Source organism: Coregonus lavaretus (assembly GCF_964263955.1).
Source record: "Coregonus lavaretus genome assembly, contig: HAP1_SCAFFOLD_2615, whole genome shotgun sequence".
Taxonomy (NCBI): Eukaryota; Metazoa; Chordata; class Actinopteri; order Salmoniformes; family Salmonidae; genus Coregonus; species Coregonus lavaretus.
The window spans coordinates 19,274-40,219 of record NW_028160088.1 but is presented as its reverse complement, the minus strand read 5'-3'; the positions used below and the strand labels follow the sequence as shown (position 1 = coordinate 40,219).

Sequence of the window (20,946 nt, the reverse complement as noted above, 5' to 3'; positions counted from 1 at the left end):
TAGTCAGCCACCAATTGTGCAAGTTCTCCCACTTAAAAAGATGAGAGAGGCCTGTAATTTTCATCATAGGTACACGTCAACTATGACAGACAAAATGAGGAAAAAAAATCCAGATAATCACATTGTAGGATTTTTTATGAATTTATTTGCAAATTATGGTGGAAAATAAGTATTTGGTCAATAACAAAAGTTTCTCAATACTTTGTTATATACCCTTTGTTGGCAATGACACAGGTCAAACGTTTTCTGTAAGTCTTCACAAGGTTTTCACACACTGTTGCTGGTATTTTGGCCCATTCCTCCATGCAGATCTCCTCTAGAGCAGTGATGTTTTGGGGCTGTCACCCCAAAATTTTCTATGGGGTTGAGATCTGGAGACTGGCTAGGCCACTCCAGGACCTTGAATGCATCTTACGAAGCCACTCCTTCGTTGCCCGGGTGGTGTGTTTGGGATCATTGTCATGCTGAAAGACCCAGCCACGTTTCATCTTCAATGCCCTTGCTGATGGAAGGAGGTTTTCACTCAAAATCTCACGATACATTCATTCTTTCCTTTACACGGATCAGTCGTCCTGGTCCCTTTGCAGAAAAACAGCCCCAAAGCATGATGTTTCCACCCCCATGCTTCATAGTAGGTATGGTGTTCTTTGGATGCAACTCAGCATTCTTTGTCCTCCAAACACGACGAGTTGAGTTTTTACCAAAAAGTTCTATTTTGGTTTCATCTGACCATATGACATTCTCCCAATCCTCTTCTGGATCATCCACATGCACTCTAGCAAACTTCAGACGGGCCTGGACATGTACTGGCTTCAGCAGGGGGACACAGGATTTGAGTCCCTGGCGGCGTAGTGTGTTACTGATGGTAGGCTTTGTTACTTTGGTCCCAGCTCTCTGCAGGTCATTCACTAGGTCCCCCCGTGTGGTTCTGGGATTTTTGCTCACCGTTCTTGTGATCATTTTGACCCCACGGGGTGAGATCTTGCGTGGAGCCCCAGATCAAGGGAGATTATCAGTGGTCTTGTACGTCTTCCATTTCCTAATAATTGCTCCCACAGTTGATTTCTTCAAACCAAGCTGCTTACCTATTGCAGATTCAGTCTTCCCAGCCTGGTGCAGGTCTACAATTTTGTTTCTGGTGTCCTTTGACAGCTCTTTGGTCTTGGCCATAGTGGAGTATGGAGTGTGACTGTTTGAGTTTGTGGACAGGTGTCTTTTATACTGATAACAAGTTCAAACAGGTGCCATTAATACAGGTAACGAGTGGAGGACAGAGGAGCCTCTTAAAGAAGAAGTTACAGGTCTGTGAGAGCAAGAAATATTGCTTGTTTGTAGGTGACCAAATACTTATTTTCCACCATAATTTGCAAATAAATTCATTAAAAATCCTACAATGTGATTTTCCTGATTTTTTTTCCTCCATTTGTCTGTCATAGTTGACGTGTACCTATGATGAAAATTACAGGCCTCTCTCATCTTTTTAAGTGGGAGAACTTGCACAATTGGTGGCTGACTAAATACTTTTTTTCCCCACTGTAAGTTTGAATATGTACCTTAAAATCAGGAAAGCGGATAACGTGGGCGATGTTTATTATAGCCTTGCAGTCCACCTTTTTGGTATTTTGTACCAGTTTCCGTTTCTGTAGAAAGGCATGGTCTTCAAGCTGAGGAAGATAGCAAAACATTTAATAATAATAAAAATAATAAACAATTTGACTTCCATAGCACTTTTCTAGACAGACACCTAAAGCTATTTACAGTGTATGGAGAAACTCACCACCCTAACCCCACTTACATACTCTTGCAATAAGTGCCATGGGATCTTTAGTGACCACAGAGTTAGGACACCCATTTAACGTCCCATCTTCTTCCATTTTATTGAGGAACATTCCATTGTTAGTTAGTACTAAAACATTATTAAAATGAAATTAAATGTTGTAAAAGTGTATGGTATAAATTACATTGATCCGTCTACTAACTTACTTCCTTCTTGTCCCTTTCAGCAGCATATTTCTCTTTGGCTTTTGTTTGTCTGTCTTTCCCCTGGTGGCATTCATACGTCTTTGTGCCAACAACTTGAAAGGGAACACCATTGAATGGGAGGCTTTTACTCTCCCAGCTGAGTTTTTTCTGTGCCAAAGGCTGTGCATCTGTTCAAGGTCAAGAATATGATATATTACCATTAGAATGATAGGCTTTTAGGGAAACTAACAGAGTTGCTCTTTCAAATAACTCATCTGTGCTTGGAATTGAAACCCTTATGCTGACGATGCACTAGCAATTTTGAGGCAATAAGGTCGAGCATTGTTGCCAGCAATGGCTGCCAACTACTATTTCATACCACACTCTAGAATGTACTCTTAAGGAGTGAGTGAGTCTACCATTACTCCGTAAGGTCCAAGGACCTTATACACTACATGACCAAAAGTATGTGGACACCTGCTCGTCGAACATCTCATTCCAAAATCACGGGCATTAATATGGAGTTGGTTCCCCCCTTTGCTGCTATAACAGCCTCCACTCTTCTGGGAAGGCTTTCCACTAGATGTTGGAACATTGCTGCGGGGACTTTCATTCAGCCACAAGAGCATTAGTGAGGTCGGGCACTGATGTTGGGCGATTAGGCCTGGCTCGTAGTCGACGTTCCAATTCATCCCAAAGGTGTTCGATGGGGTTGAGGTCAGGGCTCTGTGCAGGCCAGTCAAGTTCTTCCACACCGATCTACAAACCATTTCTGTATGGACCTCGCTTTGTGCAAGGGGGCATTGTCATGCTGAAACAGGAAAGGGCCTTCCCCAAACTGTTGCCACAAAGTTGGACCTTTACACCACTCCAGCCGACGCTTGGCATTGCGCATGGTGATCTTAGGCTTGTGTGTGGCTGCTCGGCCATGGAAACCCATTTCATGAAGCTCCCTTCAAACAGTTATTGTGCTGACATTGCTTCCAGAGGCAGCTTGGAACTCGGTAGTGAGTGTTGCATCCGAGGACAGACGATTTTTACGCGCTTCAGCACTCTGCGGTCCCATTCTGTGAGCTTTTGTGGCCTACCACTTCGCGGCTGAGCTGTTGTCTCCTAGACGTTTCCACTTCACAATAACAGCACTTACAGTTGACCGGGGCAGCTCTAGCAGGGCAGAAATTTGACTTGTTGGAAAGGTGGCATCCTATGACGATGCAACTTTAAAAGTCACGGAGCTCTTCAGTAAGGCCATTCTACTGCCAATGTTTGTCTATGGAGATTGCATGGCTGTATGCTCGATTTTTATACACCTGTCAGCAATGGGTGCTGCTGAAATAGCCGAATCCACTAATTTGAAGGGGTGTCCACATACTTTTGGTGATGTAGTGTATGTTATTTTCAGAGGTAGACTGCCTCTGGCAGCCAAAACAGCCAAATCCATCTAAACGTGAATAGACTCAATTGCGATACGGTTCTAGAAACATAAAGCCCTTTACCTTCGTATCACGTCAAAATAATATACACTTACTGTAGAGCTGGGATGATAAATTAAATGATCGACACCTTCCATACCGACCACTTATCACATGCATTTGGCTGATATCGCTCATTATGATATCGTTCAGTCTATAGTAGAAAAATGTGAAGTTTTAAATACGTTTGCTAATATGGAGGATTGTTAAATGGGGCAATTGATGGCTATAACAATCAAAATAGTAGTAGTAGTTTAAAGGGTAATATATATATATATATATTTTTTTTTTTTTACTTATCATTTTATTTATCTTTATTGCATTAATTCAGGCAATTTAACGCGATATGTTTTTTTGTCTTTTACTGGGGTGTAATGGTTCACCAAACCCACGGTTCGGTACGCATTGCGGTTACGGTTCGGTTTCAGTACAGCGGGAAAATGAAATGCCAACAGTTATTGTAGTTCCTATTGCACCCCATTGGTGGCCCAAGTTCAGCTTCTGTGACAGCATTCACAATGTTCCTGTGACAGGGATTGTTGTGTTGGGCCTCTCAAGTAGAGGTCTTCATCGTTCCAAAAAGTTGGACCCGTTCCGAAATGGATTTGGGGCTTTCCCACCCGGACCCGATGTGCATAAATACAGTGAGGGAAAAAAGTTTTTGATCCCCTGCTGATTTTGTACGTTTGCCCACTGACAAAGAAATGATCAGTCTATAAGTTTAATGGTAGGTTTATTTGAACAGTGAGAGACAGAATAACAACAACAAAAATCCTGAAAAACGCATGTCAAAAATGTTATAAATTGATTTACATTTTAATGAGGGAAATAAGTATTTGACCCCCTCTCAATCAGAAAGATTTCTGGCTCCCAGGTGTCTTTTATACAGGTAACGAGCTGAGATTAGGAGCACACTCTTAAAGGGAGTGCTCCTAATCTCAGCTTGTTACCTGTATAAAAGACATCTCTCCACAGAAGCAATCAATCAATCAGATTCCAAACTCTCCACCATGGCCAAGACCAAAGAGCTCTCCAAGGATGTCAGGGACAAGATTGTAGACCTACACAAGGCTGGAATGGTCTACAAGACCATCGCCAAGCAGCTTGGTGAGAAGGTGACAACAGTTGGTGCGATTATTCGCAAATGGAAGAAACACAAAATAACTGTCAATCTCCCTCGGCCTGGGGCTCCATGCAAGATCTCACCTCGTGGAGTTGCAATGATCATGAGAACGGTGAGGAATCAGCCCAGAACTACACGGGAGGATCTTGTCAATGATCTCAAGGCAGCTGGGACCATAGTCACCAAGAAAACAATTGGTAACACACTACGCCGTGAAGGACTGTAATCCTGCAGCGCCCGCAAGGTCCCCCTGCTCAAGAAAGCACATATACAGGGCCGTCTGAAGTTTGCCAATGAACATCTGAATGATTCAGAGGAGAACTGGGTGAAAGTGTTGTGGTCAGATGAGACCGAAATTGAGCTCTTTGGTATCAACTCAACTCGCCGTGTTTGGAGGAGGAGGAATGCTGCCTATGACCCCAAGAACACCATCCCCACTGTCAAACATGGAGGTGGAAACATTATGCTTTGGGGGTGTTTTTCTGCTAAGGGGACAGGACAACTTCACCGCATCAAAGGGACGATGGACGGGGCCATGTACCGTCAAATCTTGGGTGAGAACCTCCTTCCCTCAGCCAGGGCATTGAAAATGGGTCATGGATGGGTATTCCAGCATGACAATGACCCAAAACACACGGCCAAGGCAACAAAGGAGTGGCTCAAGAAGAAGCACATTAAGGTCCTGGAGTGGCCTAGCCAGTCTCCAGACCTTAATCCCATAGAAGATCTGTGGAGGGAGCTGAAGGTTCGAGTTGACAAACGTCAGCCTCGAAACCTTAATGACTTGGAGAATATCTGCAAAGAGGAGTGGGACAAAATCCCTCCTGAGATGTGTGCAAACCTGGTGGCCAACTACAAGAAACATCTGACCTCTGTAATTGCCAACAAGGGTTTTGCCACCAAGTACTAAGTCATGTTTTGCAGAGGGGTCAAATATTTATTTCCCTCATTAAAATGCAAATAATTTTATAACATTTTTGACATGCGTTTTTCTGGATTTTCTTGTTGTTATTCTGTCTCTCACTGTTCAAATAAACCTACCATTAAAATTATATATGATCATTTCTTTGTCAGTGGGCAAGCGTACAAAATCAGCAGGGGATCAAATACTTTTTTCCCTCACTGTACATTTAGAAAATACAGTGCCTTCGGAAAGTATTCAGATCCCTTTACTTTTTCAACATTTTGTTACGTTACAGCCTTATCCTAAAATGCATTAAAAAAATTCTAATCCTCAGCAATCTATACACAATACCCCATAATGACAAAGCGAAAACAGCTTTGTCTAAATTTTGGCAAATTCATACAACTTAAAGAAATACCTTATTTACGTATTCAGAACCTTTGCTATGAGACTCGAGCTCAGGTGCATCCTGTTTCCATTGATCATCCTTGAGATGTTTCTACAACTTGATTGGAGTCGACCTGTGGTAAATTCAATTGATTGGACATGATTTGGAAAGGCACACACCTGTCTATATAAGGTCCCACAGTTGACAGTGCATGTCAGAGCAAAAACCAAGCAATAAGTTTGAAGGAATTGTCCGTAGAGCTCCGAGACAGGATTGAGTCGAGGCACAGATCTGGGGAAGGGTACCAAAACATTTCTGCAGCATTGAAGGTCTCCAAGAACACAGTGGCCTCCATCATTCTTAAATGGAAGAAGTTGGGAACCACCAAGACACTTCCTAGAACTGGCCGCCCGGCCAAAATGAGCAATCGGGGGAAAAGGGCCTTGGTCAGGGAGGTGACCAAGAACCCGATGGTCACTCTGACAGAGCTCCAGAGTTCCTCTGTGGAGATGGGAGAACCTTCCAGAAGGACAACCATCTCTGCACTACTCACCAATCAGGCCTTTATGGTAGAGTGGCCAGACGGAAGCCACTCCTCAGTAAAAGGCACATGACAGCCCGCTTGGAGTTTGCCAAAAGGCACCTAAAGACTCTCAGACCATGAGAAACAAGATTCTCGGGTCTGATGAAACCAAGATTGAACTCTTTGGCCTGAATGCCAAGCGTGTCATCTGGAGGAAACCTGGCACCATCCCTACGGTGAAGCATGGTGGTGGCAGCATCATGCTGTGGAGATGTTTTTCAGCAGCAGGGAGACTAGTCAGGATCGAGGGAAAGATGAACGGAGCAAAGTATAGAGAGATCCTTGATGAGAACCTGCTCCAGAGCGCTCAGGACCTCAGACTGGGGCGAATGTTCACCTTCCAACAGGACAAAAACCTAAGACCTAAACCTAACAGCCAACAACGCAGGAGTGGCTTCGGGACAAGTCTCTGAATGTCCTTGAGTGGCCCAGCCAGAGCCCGGACTTGAACCCGATTGAATCCAACCTGCTCCCCATCCAACCTGACAGAGCTTGAGTGGATCTGCAGAGATGAATGGGAGAAACTCCCCAAATACAGGTGTGCCAAGCTTGTAGCGTCATACCCAAGAAGACTCAAGGCTGTAATCGCTGCCAAAGGTGCTTCAACAAAGAGTAAAGGTTCTGAATACTTATGTAAATGTGATATTACGGTTTTTAATTTTAATAAAAATGTGCAGAAATTTCTCGAAAACTCTTTTTGATTTTGATAAATGCACAAAATTGGCAATCAGGTAGCCTGATTCCAGATGTGTAAACAAGCTTATTAGGGAAATTGTTCTTCTTGCACAGCATGTAAAGGGTTAAATCAAACTATTACATTAATCTGACTATTCGTAATAATCATATTATTGCATACTCAGTCCCAGCCGTGTTCCTATTGGTCAGTCCCTGGGATCGGCTCGTAAACACCAGCCACACGATAAAGGCAAACATATTGTGACACTGACAGAACTTTGTCTGAGCCTACGACCGCATGTAGTGGTTCATAAAATCAGCAGACCTAGACCCTGTCACACTCAACGAGCCAAGATGTCCGACAATCTTTCACAACCTAAGAATTTGCCCACGACTTGGAAATTTTGTCTGGGATGGTAAAATCGTGGCATACGGAAGGATAAAATCATACAGTCTGCAAAGGCCTTAAGATACGTTTTTTTGCTGAGGAGGTCTTAAGGCGTCAGCTTCCCATCCTAAACAGTTTGGAACAGTAGGTGCATATATTATGATTACTTTTTGTGACGTTTTTGTTCGTTTTGGTCTTCAGCAAGGGTTTTTTCGGCTGTTCGTGCTGACGTCGGTAGCCGAAGTCTACACCCCCTTCGTTGGTGATCGGTCAACAGTAGAGATTCTTCATATGCGTAAGGCTTTAGTCGTGCAATTTTACATCTTAACTAAGATGTTTGGTGCAGTATTTCTCAAGTAAAATGTTTTGCCCTAACAGCCGGAAACAAAACTTGCCGAACACCAAAACTTGCCGAACACCAAAAACGTCACAAAATGTCCTCATAATATATGCACAAACTGTTTTGGCTGGAAAGCATCTGTACACCTTTAAGGCGTCCCGTGCTTCAGTTCGGCTGGTGCCTAGCCAAACTCAGCTAGGCAAACAGAAGGAGTGTGCTTGCAAACTCCCTTAAAAAGACCTTCGCCTGGAAAATGAGAAAAAAACACAGCAATAGTATTGGTTGTCCATTTTGAGACGCGGTAGCCAAAATAGTCCGAATTAATCTAATGAATCTAAGGCAAGAAATCTGTCATTAATTTTGACGTTTTTGCCTAGGAGATCTTAGTCGCGCAATTTTACATCAACTAAGATCAATGTTTGGTGCAGTATTTCTCAATGAAAAAATGTACATGAAAACGAGTCGTCTCTAGTTGACTGACAGACTTTATTGTAGAATCCCTACTGTTGACCAATCACCGACGAAGTGGCGTAGACTTCGGCTTGCCGCTAGAAAAAATGTTGGGTGCCCGAACCTCAGACAGAAGGGGTGACCCAGACACGTCACAGGGGCTATAAAGCTGAAGCATCCCTTCAGAACATTTTCTCACCACCAAACAGTGTTGCCAACTTAGCGACTTTGTCGCTATATTTAGCAAGTATTCAGACCCCTCTAGCGACACATTTTCAAAAAACCAACTAGCAACAAATCTAGCAACTTTTTCTGGTGTTATTGGAGACTTTTGGAGACTCTGACGTGAAAGCACGTATCGTTCTTACTCTTCTCAACGAGCAGCGGGTGCTTTGTTACCCCCGTCCCAAAGCACTCACAGGCGGCCCAGTCCTCGTGCAGCAGTCCCTCCCAGCTGCAGTCAGAGCAGGAGATGTTCACCCCTCCGAGTCCAGACTGCAAATGAATCGCGCATGCGGGAAGCCGCCGCTGGCTGATCCCGCCTTGGGCGGGATGCAAATGTAGGGTGTTTTCTACTCACTTTTTGTCTCTCCCACGACGTTATTCCTCTCTCCTACAGCATTCATCACAATTACATTGCGCATGGCCAATTATGCAAATTATGTCATTTATGGCAATGACGTCATTTAGGGACTTTTAGGACAGCCAATAGCTACTTTCCTTACTGAGGAGTTGGCAACACTGCCACCAAATATAGTAGTGAGAGGAAGTCCAGTCGTACTGGGCCGACATTCTACTAATTTTCTCATCGATGAAACATCTGGTCTCAATACATGTTTCTCCAATAGAAAAATTGAGTTTGTGCTTGGCCCACTATAAACAACACAGATGAACTAATTTGGGTAATTATAAATATATTAGCCCGAACAGCCAAAAAAATAACTTATCTATGTCCAAAACTAACAAATAAGTCAAAATGTGCATATATTATGATGACTAACTTTTCCGAACTGTTTCGGATGGGAAGCATCTGGACGCCTTTAGCAAGAGCTTCGGTTCAGCGTCGGTGCTTCAGCCCTCAGCTGATGAAACCGACCATGGAATAACTGACTGAGAAGGGAAAACCCCACTCCGTTGCCAGCAACATTGCTCCCAGAACATCGCCAGTGTATCATTAGCCCTACGAAGCTCGCCGTCACGTAAGTAGTTATTTCAACAGTAACTCATGAAAAGGTCTAATTTATTAGGCTAGTGTATCATCAGCTTTAGGTCATTTTAGATGAGTAGAACAAGTAAGCTACTTGCTACCTAATGTTAGCTAGTAAAAAAAAGAACGTACCCTTTTGCCCAAAATGTTTGTCCTTTCGCAATGTTATGAATTTTAGTGACGTATCCAATTCTTGTTCCCGAATGTATTTAGTTATTTGGTCCTCAAACTTGAACTCGAGATATGCCATATCGAAAATATGGCGTTTTCCACCATCGATATGAAGCAGTGTACTTGCACAGTTCCTAAACCCAGAGGCGCAACATCGCGAGACTTCCGGGAATGTTTGCGAAACAGACCAGGCCGAGGCCTAGATCACACGGACAGTATAATGGCGTTTTGGTGACACCAGAGGTACATTCATTTCCAATGGAACGCTGCGTTTGCCTTGCAGCGTTGCAGAGGCAGTTGCAGTACGTTCTGTGTGGTGCATACGTTGGATTTATCGAACGTATGCGTCCAACTGTATACATAGACGGCTTGACAGAAATGGTAACAGAAGGTGAATGTTAAACTTTTGTTGGGCACATATCCAGATGACGCTGCGTACCAAAAAACTATAGGTGTGATTGAGGCTTTACGTCGTGTCTTTAGGCCGCGTCTAGATTTGACAGTTCATGCAGCTTTAGTATTCTGATCATAGAGTTCTGATCATGCAATTCCGAAATCGTCGTGCATCTACACCTACATTTAAATGTGTCTACCTTGTCCACAGTGTGTCTGGATTCCCTTTTCCCACACTATAATCAAATGCCAGTATTCATTCAACAGACAGTGGAATAGGCTAAATATGATAACACAACAACAACTGATGGCAGTAGCTAACTACTGTAGCTAACTAGCCAGCTAACCTCTGTAGCTAGCCAGCAAGCTACCAAGCAACACTAAAGGGATTGCAAACGGATTAGCATAACTCTAGCCAAACATTGTTTTCTTCTAATTATTAGCTAGCTAGCATTTGAGGCCAACAAACATGTTCCTCGCATGCTAGGAAGGTATTTCCTCCAACGTTATAATGAAAAGGACCAAAACACAATTTTTCTGGAAACTTGTGTGAGGAGTGCTGATGACGTTGCCCACTTTATGCGTCCAGATTGTGGGGAAATCCGCACACAATGCAGCCCTGACCACCTACTGAAGTGGTCTGCCAGATCTGAACACAATCAGACCACAAAGCGACATTTGTGCATCTAGACCAGTCTTTTCAATGCGATCTTCATATTCTGATAGCAGAAGTCGCATGTAAAGGTTTTCTATTGGAGAAACAGTTTTAGCGTATCTTCATACTGTACTGTCTTTGGTACTAGTATTCTGCCAGCAGCGCAAACGATGACATCACTTGTTTGGTAATGAGGAAACCTTAAAAATCAAATCAAATTTTATTGGCCACATGCGCCGAATACAACAGGTGCAGACATTACAGTGAAATGCTTACTTACAGCCCTTAACCAACAGTGCATTTATTTTTAACAAAAAAAGTAAAAATAAAACAACAACAACAAAAAGTGTTGAGAAAAAAAAGAGCAGAAGTAAAATAAAATAACAGTAGGGAGGCTATATATACAGGGGGGTACCGTTGCAGAGTCAATGTGCGGGGGCACCGGCTAGTTGAGGTAGTTGAGGTAATATGTACATGTGGGTAGAGTTAAAGTGACTATGCATAAATAATTAACAGAGTAGCAGCAGCGTAAAAAGGATGGGGTGGGGGGGCAGTGCAAATAGTCCGGGTAGCCATGATTAGCTGTTCAGGAGTCTTATGGCTTGGGGGTAGAAGCTGTTGAGAAGTCTTTTGGACCTAGACTTGGCACTCCGGTACCGCTTGCCGTGCGGTAGCAGAGAGAACAGTCTATGACTAGGGTGGCTGGAGTCTTTGACAATTTTGAGGGCCTTCCTCTGACACCGCCTGGTATAGAGGTCCTGGATGGCAGGAAGCTTGGCCCCAGTGATGTACTGGGCCGTACGCACTACCCTCTGTAGTGCCTTGCGGTCGGAGGCCAAGCAGTTGCCATACCAGGCGGTGATGCAACCAGTCAGGATGCTCTCGATGGTGCAGCTGTATAATTTTTTGAGGATCTGAGGACCCATGCCAAATCTTTTCAGTCTCCTGAGGGGGAATAGGCTTTGTCGTGCCCTCTTCACGACTGTCTTGGTGTGTTTGGACCATGATAGTTTGTTGGTGATGTGGACACCAAGGAATTTGAAGCTCTCAACCTGTTCCACTACAGCCCCGTCGATGAGAATGGGGGCGTGCTCAGTCCTCTTTTTTTTTCCTGTAGTCCACAATCATCTCCTTTGTCTTGGTCACGTTGAGGGAGAGGTTATTGTCCTGGCACCACACGGCCAGGTCTCTGACCTCCTCCCTATAGGCTGTCTCATCGTTGTCGGTGATCAGGCCTACCACTGTTGTGTCGTCGGCAAACTTAATGATGGTGTTGGAGTCGTGCCTGGCCATGCAGTCATGGGTGAACAGAGAGTACAGGAGGGGACTGAGCACGCACCCCTGAGGGGCCCCCGTGTTGAGGATCAGTGTGGCAGATGTGTTGTTACCTACCCTTACCACCTGGGGGCGGCCCGTCAGGAAGTCCAGGATCCAGTTGCAGAGGGAGGTGTTTAGTCCCAGGATCCTTAGCTTAGTGATGAGCTTAGAGGGCACTATGGTGTTGAATGCTGAGCTGTAGTCAATGAATAGCATTCTCACGTAGGTGTTCCTCTTGTCCAGGTGGGAAAGGGCAGTGTGGAGTGCAATAGAGATTGCATCATCTGTGGATCTGTTGGGGCGGTATGCAAATTGGAGTGGGTCTAGGGTTTCTGGGATAATGCTGTTGATGTGAGCCATGACCAGCCTTTCAAAGCACTTCATGGCTACAGACGTCAGTGCTATGGGTCGGTAGTCATTTAGGCAGGTTATCTTAGAGTCCTTGGGCACGGGGACTATGGTGGTCTGCTTGAAACATGTTGGTATTACAGACTCAGTCAGGGACATGTTGAAAATGTCAGTGAAGACACTTGCCAGTTGGTCAGCACATGCTCGGAGTACACGTCCTGGTAATCCGTCTGGCCCTGCGGCCTTGTGAATGTTGACCTGCTTAAAAGTCTTACTCACATCGGCTACGGAGAGCGTGATCACATAGTCATCCGGAACAGCTGGTGCTCTCATGCATGCTTCAGTGTTGCTTGCCTCGAAGCGAGCATAGAAGTGGTTTAGCTCGTCTGCTAGGCTTGTGTCACTGGGCAGCTCGCGGCTGTGCTTCCCTTAAAAGCCCATATTTAAAACATTTTGCAGTGTGGATAACTCATTCAAAAGATATTACATTTTATTCAATGTCAATTTTTATTGTGCTTGTAAGCAAATGCAAGAAGGAATTTATTAAAACAATTACAAATATGCTTACATGTTTTATTTATTTAAAAACATACAATGTTCAGACTGGTATGTTCACAATGTGCCGAGGTAAAAGTGGGGTTGGGAATGCTCAGTAGGGTCTGTAGAATCTATATATATATATATATATGATGTCATTTCTTGGGGGACTGAGGTCTAACTAGCCAGCAGCACTTTCTACTCCACCCACTCCGTTTGTCCCCCAAGAAAGTAACGAGCTCTGCTGGTCGGCTACTACGTAGCAACCTAGCGGTGCCAAAAGCCCTGGTCTGCCCTAGAAAGCCTATGTAAATTACGATCGCCAGAACGGCCAAAGAAACTAAATTTAGACGGCTGTTTTGGGGGATGGACATGGAGATGGACGATTGGCTCACACTATGTTTGAAATATCAATTTAGTATACAATTATCATTGAATAAATGTTGAATTCCAAATGACATCGTATGTCTGAGGTTATTTTTATGATGACAAAATGATGCAGTTGCACAAATGATAAAGATGGTCTACAATCATATTAAAACACAGAATTGAGATAAAATACTTTTATAATTTATATATAGTCCAATCTATCCTAACCGAGTTGTGATTGGTTGGTTCTCGACTGTTTATGTCCAATGCTTCTGGTATTGACGCCGACGTCCTCTAGCAGCGTTGGGTCAAAGAGGAAGAGAGGCTCAAGTCGGTGGAAAATCTGTCTCCCTCCAGCAGGTGGCGTTTTCCCGTTGTTTCGCCCACCAAACAAGGAGTTTTTGTATGGAGGTCAATGAGAGTGTGGACCTTGGTCAACAAAAAAAATGAATGGCTTATTTGCTACATGAGGTTTATTTGATTTAATAGAAGTTTCGTAATGCTTAAGTCGTTACGAGTGTACCGATTTTATAAATAGGACACGTGACATCCTGGCAACTTTGATAAAAAACACTTTATATCAGAGTTGTCTCGAGATGGCTATGCATATTCATGGCATGAGGCTGGTAGCATAGCGTCTCTCTCCATTGAATACAGGGGGTTGACGTCAACAACCCTCATCGAATATTCAAAAAAGGATTACAATAATGAGATTTATCCACCAATCCAAAGAAAGGATAGGCGGGAGCTAGACAGCAAGCTGTGCCACTTTGTGGACAATGACTCCCATTTGTTAGGGTGGATAGATGTGTATTTAGTCAGTATATCCATAATCTTTGGTTGGGTTCACTACCTCAGGCAGTATGAAAACGACTACATCAACCATGATCCTTTGCTCGTTACGGCCACTTTCACCATGATCCTTAGCGATTTCTTTGGTGCCATTCAGCCCCATCGGAGATACTTTTGAGGATTTTGCCTGTGCTTAGCTCCATTCCATTTCTTTTTTATGCTGGAAAAACTCCCCAGTCCTTAACGATTACAAGTATACCCATAACATGATGCAGCCACCACTATGCTTGAACATATGGAGAGTGGTACTCAGTAATGTGTTGTGTTGGATTTGCCCCAAACATAACACTTTGTATTCAGGACAAAAAGTTAATTGCTTTGCCACATTCTTTGCAGTATTACTTTAGTGCCTTGTTGCAAACAGGATGCATGTTATGGAATATTTTTAATTCTGTACAGGCTTTCTCCTTTTCACTCTGTCTGTTAGGTTAGTGTTGTGGAGTAGCTAAAATGTTGTTGATCCATCCTGTTATCTCCTATCACAGCCATTCAACTTTAACTGTTTTAAAGTCACCATTGGCCTCACAGAGAAATCTCTGAGTGGTTTCCTTCCTCTCTGGCAACTGAGTTAGGAAAGACGCCTGTATCTTTGTAGTGACTGGGTGTATTGATACACCATCCAAAGTGTAATTAATAACTTCACCATGCTCAAAGGTATATTCAATGTCTGCTTTTTTTTACCCATCTACCAATAGGTGCTTTTCTTTGCGAGGTATTGGAAAATCTCCCTGGTCTTTGTAGTTGAATATGTGTTTGAAATTCACAGCTTAACTGAGGGACCTCACAGATAATTGTATGTGTGGGGTACAGAGATGAGGTACTCATTAAAAAAATAATGTTAAACACAGAGTGAGTCCATGCAACTTATTATGTGACTTGTTAACCAATGTTTTACTCTTGAACTTATTTAGGCTTGCCATAACAAATGGGTTGAATACTTATTGAATCAAAACATTTCAGCTTTTCATTTGTAAAAATGTCAAAAAACATAATTCCACTTTGACTTTATGGGGTATTGTGTGTAGGTCAGTGACAAAATCTAAATTTAATCCATTTTTTTATTCAGGCTGGAACACAACAACAAAAAAGGAAAAAGTCAAGGGGTGTGAATACTTTCTGAAGGCGCTGTATATGGTGTTATTTCATGGGGGACTGAGGTGTAAATGCTTAGAAACACTTTCTATTCCACCCACTCCATTGGTCCTCCATTGCATTAGGCACCTTATTTGTAGACTGGACTTTGCATAATAAATGCAGAGAAAATCTGGAGGGAAAAAAATGATAAATAAAATGAGAAAATATGTTACACTTTGGATCCCAGCAGAAGTAGGCCCAGTTGCACCCATGCACCGGAGTTCCTCGAACGAAGTGTCTTTGATCAGCATGGCCAAAATTGGCATCCCATAATCATCACTGAGGTACACTTTATCGTGGGACCAGAAGCTCCGGCAGGAGGGCGGGAAGGATGGAGCCCTTATGTACAGTAAGTCACGCCCAGCTCCCATGCTTGGCGTTCATACTCCAGCTGCTCCTGGTATTTCAGGTCCTTTACCCATCGATGCGACGTGGGATGTAAAGAAAATAATTACAAGTCACATTGCAGGGTTTTAGTAACTTAGAAATTGTGAATTTCACGTAAGTCATGTGTTTATGCAACTAGTAATGATATTTAAGGATTTACCCGAGTCCACTTCAACAGAGCATCATGGAGGAGTTCTTTAAACTCTATTCTTGCGTGATCTATCGATGGACTGTCTGTAAGGTTGTTACCAGCAGCTGATAGACTGACAATGTCCGGGACAAGGCCTTGTGGTAATACAGTCCCACCAACATCTGCCTCTAGCATTGAAGCTGTGACCCCAGGAGTGGACATTAAGCCAAAAGCCAGGCCAGCTCGGTTTGGCATGGGCACAATATCATCCACTAAGGAAGGAAGGTCAGAATCACCCACCACAATATCATCCCCTGAGACAGGAAAGAGAGAATCACCCACCACAATATCATCCACTAAGGAAAGAGAGAATCACCCACCACCAGGACAAACTAAGGAAACAACGTTTTTTGTGTAACAAAAAGGTGACATAGTAACGTTTACACTAATAAAACAAAAATGAGGTTAAGGTTAGGAAAAGGGTTAGGGTTAGGCTTAGCTACAATGCTACAGTTGTCAACAATGGTTGTCCCCGACACGACCACCAAATAGAGCTGTAGGCCTACTCCATCTAGCCACAACGGTAGAAATGTAAACAGACCACCAGTCTGGACCCTTTTAATGTCTATGGTCCTGACATACCATCAGTATCATAACACCGGTTTATGGTTTGCGGGCAACGACCAATCAGATGAGGGAGTGTGATGACGCATACATTTTTTTACATCCTAACGCCAGAGGTTCTAATTAATATAAATAAAACAACATTTTGTACGTCTTTTTTGGTGATGTCGATTTATTTCCCTTTCCGCTGTGTTTGTTTCTCCAGTTCACTACTTTACAGTCGGTAGCAGCCTCTGAGCCTGGGTAAGGAGATATGGAATGAATTTTGTTTTTTTTCGATTTACTATTTTAGTTGTGTGGATGAAGTTAGTTTCCCCCATCACGTATGGATTATCTTTTTACCTTGTATTTTCAACCCTGTCCAGTTGGCGGCGCCAATACAGCTTTTTGGGATGTAGTTCACCATTAAACCTACAGAAGAAGAAGAGGAGGTTCTTGGGTCGGTGAAAGTGACTCAAAGTGGAATCGTGGAGATTTTTTTGTGTTTCTGCCATCCAGAGGGAGCATGCGCTCCGCACCACGCGACAAGAACTGTGACTTGCGTTCCTCTCCGGAGCAGGGCGCTGTTGAAAGGAGTGATAACTAGTGGCATTAAGTGTTGAGGAGGGTCAACTGAAGTTGAAGATTCCCGGTGTCTGTGATGCCCGCCTTTTGGTGCGACGCAGACCTGGTGGAGAGCATGGTGAAACAGAGAATAGTTCTACTGAGTTTTGATGCAGTCTTTATCAGGTAAAGTCAAGTTAGGATGTGTCAGTTATCCCGTGAGAGCTTTTGTCCCAAACCCATTACGGTGTTTTAGGTGTCAAGCTTATGGTCATGTGGCAGCAGTGTGTAGGAGGGAGATTCCTAGATGTGAGAAGTGTGCAGGACTTGTGTGTTTAAACTGTAGGGGTGCCCATGGTGCTGGAGATTATAAGTGTCCGGTGAGAGAAAGGCAGGTTGAGGATGCCAGGATCAGAGTAGTGCAGAAGATGTTGTATGCTGAGGCAGTGTAGAGAGTAGTAGAGGAAGATGGGTCCAGGGTGAGGGATCCTAAGAGGATCCCTGTGAGTAGGCCGAGAGTGATAGGAATAACGTGCTTCAGTAAGGTTGGTTTCTTAGCGTTCATAGCCATGGTTATCAATTGCACTGCCGCAGGAATGGAACATATTCTTTATATTTTATATTCAATATTTTATAATTGCAGCATCCTCAGCACCCCTACTTCCCACGGCTATGGAGCCGGGTTAGTTGGTAGGGCAATTTTTTCCACAAGGTGTAATGAATTCATACCACAGAATAGTAGGCTGATACACAGCCAAAACAACAACAACATTTGGCCTCACACTCCAGAACAGTAGGTGGCGGTGTATGCACATAGAAGTTGGATGCGATCCGCCAACCCAATCTCAAAGAAGAAGAACATCTTCGCTAACGCCGCATTTTCGAAATGGCACATCTCGAGTTCAAGTTTGAGGACGAAATAACTAAATACATTCGGGAACAAGAATTGGCAACGTCACTGAAATTCGTAACATTGAGTAAGGACAAAAGTTTTGGAAAAAAGGGTAAGTTGTCTTCTATTTTTTGTTGATAACTAGAAGCTAACTTTTGCTACTCTCATCTAAAATGATGCTAGCTAGCTAGCATAACAGATTCCATTCCAAGCACAGGACCAGAGAGGAACTTCTTTAGTTTCCCTAAAAGCCTATCATTCTAATGGTAATATATCATATTCTTGACCTTGAACAGATGCACAGCCTTTGGCACAGAAAAAACTCCGCTGGGAGAGTAAAAGCCTCCCATTCAATGGTGTTCCCTTTCAAGTTGTTGGCACAAAGACGTATGAATGCCACCAGGGGAAAGACAGACAAACAAAAGCCAAAGAGAAATATGCTGCTGAAAGGGACAAGAAGGAAGTAAGTTAGTAGACGGATCAATGTAATTTATACCATACACTTTTACAACATTAATTTTATTGTAATAATGTTTTAGTACTAACTAACAATGGAATGTTCCTCAATAAAATGGAAGAAGATGGGATGTTAAATGGGTGTCCTAACTCTGTGGTCACTAAAGATCCCATGGCACTTATTGCAAGAGTATGTAAGTGGGGTTAGGGTGGTGAGTTTCCCCATACACTGTAAAGAGCTTTAGGTGTCTGTCTAGAAAAGTACTATAAAAGTTGAATGTATTATTATTATTAGCTAAATGTATTTTGTAATTTTTTTAATAATCTTCCTCAGCTTGAAGACCATGCCTTTGTACAGAGACGGAAACTGGTACAAAATACCAAAAAGGTGGACTGCAAGGCTATAATAAACATCGCCCACGTTATCCGCTTTCCTGATTTTAAGGTACATATTCAAACTTATATCAAGGTCTAGGCCTACAGTTGGTCAAAGTCTAAAAAAAACAGAATTGCGCTGCCTGTGTGAAACAGCCTAACGCTGTACATAGTAACAGTACATATTTAACAAATACCACATTATTTGATGTCTAGATTGAGGAAAGTACAGTGCGCTCTAAAAAGGAGGCCTCCCAAACTCTGAAGGCAGCACTAAGTGAAACACCCAGCTCCGTGAAGGCAGAGGTTGTCTACTGCGTCAGGTTCCCCTCCCTCTCTGAGCATAGCTCACATGCAGTTGTTGGTGAGGTAAATATATATATATATATAATCTATATAATAGAATGTTGATTAAGATACCCACTGACCCCTTTATGATAAACCCATGTATTCTTTCTCCAACAGGAAGCTTATGTTAGGGAAGCTGTAGATGCCAGGCTGAGAGAGAAGATTGAGCAGCTGACTCTGTCTGGTGTGAGAAAGATGACTGAAATGAAGTGTCATCTTAACACCTTTGTAGTGGAAGAGCTTTTCTGTGGAGAGCAGCCCCCTCCACCTACTCGCAGGCGGTATTACCCGACTGACAGTGACATAAGAAATGTCATGTTTAAGACCAAGCAGGCCACCAGAGACCCCAACGTTGAACGTCCAGACGAAGGTCCATCTAGAAGAGGAAAGAAGAGGTCCTCTAGGAAGGTGTTGCAGTTGAGGAAGCAATGTGCAGGATATCTTAAAGAGATCACAGACCTCACTTACCATCTCCAAGATGAACAGTGCATGACTGACCTGTCTTCACGTCTCAAAAGCGTGTTGATGGATATGAAGGCCAATGTTCCACAGGATACAGGCCTTCCACTGACCTTTTCTCCAAGGAAGAGAAAAGCTGAGAAGGCCATGGACCCCCTACCAACCAAGAGAGCATCACACCCTTTCACAGGTGGGGTAGAACAGCATACAGAGGACATAGTGAGTGTGGATACCTTGTTGGCATTGACCCTAGGGTAGTAAGGCTGTGTGGAGACCTTGTTGGCATTGAGCCTAGGGCTGAGGACGGAGTGTGTGGGTCCTTCCACCAATTGAGTATCTTTTGGGTAGTGTAACTTTTATTTCAACTAATGTTAACACAACTTGATAAAACATATTTTCTCATCTCAAGATGTTAAACAAATAAATGACTATAGGAAGTAGTTTAGTAAGCACATACACACACTTTTACACTCCTCATGCTGCTGCTACTCTGTTCTTTATTTGATTATTGTTATCTATCCTGATGCCTAGTCACTTTACCCTGCACATTGATCTTCCTGATCTGGTACTGGTACTCCCTGTATATAGCTGCACATTGATCTGGTACTGGTACTCCCTGTATATACAGTGGGGGAAAAAATGTATTTAGTCAGCCACCAATTGTGCAAGTTCTCCCACTTAAAAAGATGAGAGAGGCCTGTAATTTTCATCATAGGTACACGTCAACTATGACAGACAAAATGAGAAAAGAAATTCCAGAAAATCACATTGTAGGATTTTCTATGAATTTATTTGCAAATTATGGTGGAAAATAAGTATTTGGTCAATAACAAAAGTTTCTCAATACTTTGTTATATACCCTTTGTTGGCAATGACACAGGTCAAACGTTTTCTGTAAGTCTTCACTAGGTTTTCACACACTGTTGCTGGTATTTTGGCCCATTCCTCCATGCAGATCTCCTCTAGAGCAGTGATGTTTTGGGGCTGTCGCTGGGCAACACGGACTTTCAACTCCCTCCAAAGATTTTCTATGGGGTTGAGATCTGGAGACTGGCTAGGCCACTCCAGGACCTTGAAATGTTTCTTACGAAGCCACTCCTTCGTTGCCCGGGCGGTGTGTTTGGGATCATTGTCATGCTGAAAGACCCAGCCACGTTTCATCTTCAATGCCCTTGCTGATGGAAGGAGGTTTTCACTCAAAATCTCACGATACATGGCCCCATTCATTCTTTCCTTTACACGGATCAGTCGTCCTGGTCCCTTTGCAGAAAAACAGCCCCAAAGCATGATGTTTCCACCCCCATGCTTCACAGTAGGTATGGTGTTCTTTGGATGCAACTCAGCATTCTTTGTCCTCCAAACACGACGAGTTGAGTTTTTACCAAAAAGTTATATTTTGGTTTCATCTGACCATATGACATTCTCCCAATCCTCTTCTGGATCATCCAAATGCACTCTAGCAAA

At 43.3% G+C, this 20,946-nt stretch overlaps 2 protein-coding genes across 2 annotated transcripts in view; one reads left to right on the top strand and one right to left on the bottom strand.

Moving 5' to 3' along the window:
- The window catches only part of LOC311122174 (nuclear distribution protein nudE homolog 1-A-like), a 43,145-nt gene extending 33,343 nt beyond the window's left edge, over window positions 1-9,802 (bottom strand). Inside the window, exons 1-3 of the mRNA XM_084196570.1 lie at window positions 9,625-9,802; window positions 1,984-2,150; window positions 1,554-1,664 (exon numbers count right to left, since the gene is read on the bottom strand). Of these exons, the coding sequence (XP_084052696.1) occupies window positions 1,554-1,664; window positions 1,984-2,150; window positions 9,625-9,742 (396 nt within the window). The 5' untranslated portion in view covers window positions 9,743-9,802. The remainder of the gene's footprint in view (window positions 1-1,553; window positions 1,665-1,983; window positions 2,151-9,624) is intronic.
- An 8,021-nt stretch (window positions 9,803-17,823) lies between these two features.
- On the top strand, window positions 17,824-20,141 carry LOC311122172 (calcium-responsive transcription factor-like). The gene is made up of 5 exons (XM_084196568.1): window positions 17,824-17,956; window positions 18,141-18,307; window positions 18,635-18,745; window positions 18,892-19,044; window positions 19,141-20,141. Exons 1-5 carry the CDS (start codon window positions 17,839-17,841, stop codon window positions 19,738-19,740), a joined length of 1,149 nt encoding a protein of 382 aa, XP_084052694.1. The 5' UTR covers window positions 17,824-17,838; the 3' UTR covers window positions 19,741-20,141.
- The last annotated feature ends 805 nt before the right edge of the window (window positions 20,142-20,946 follow it).

Coding starts and splice junctions, on each gene's coding strand:
- LOC311122172 (XM_084196568.1), top strand. CDS start 17,839: ATGGCACATCTCGAGTTCAAGTTTGAGGACGAAATAACTAAATACATT. Junction 18,308..18,634: donor CTGAAAGGGACAAGAAGGAA/GTAAGTTAGTAG, acceptor AATCTTCCTCAG/CTTGAAGACCATGCCTTTGT. Junction 18,746..18,891: donor TCCGCTTTCCTGATTTTAAG/GTACATATTCAA, acceptor TTTGATGTCTAG/ATTGAGGAAAGTACAGTGCG.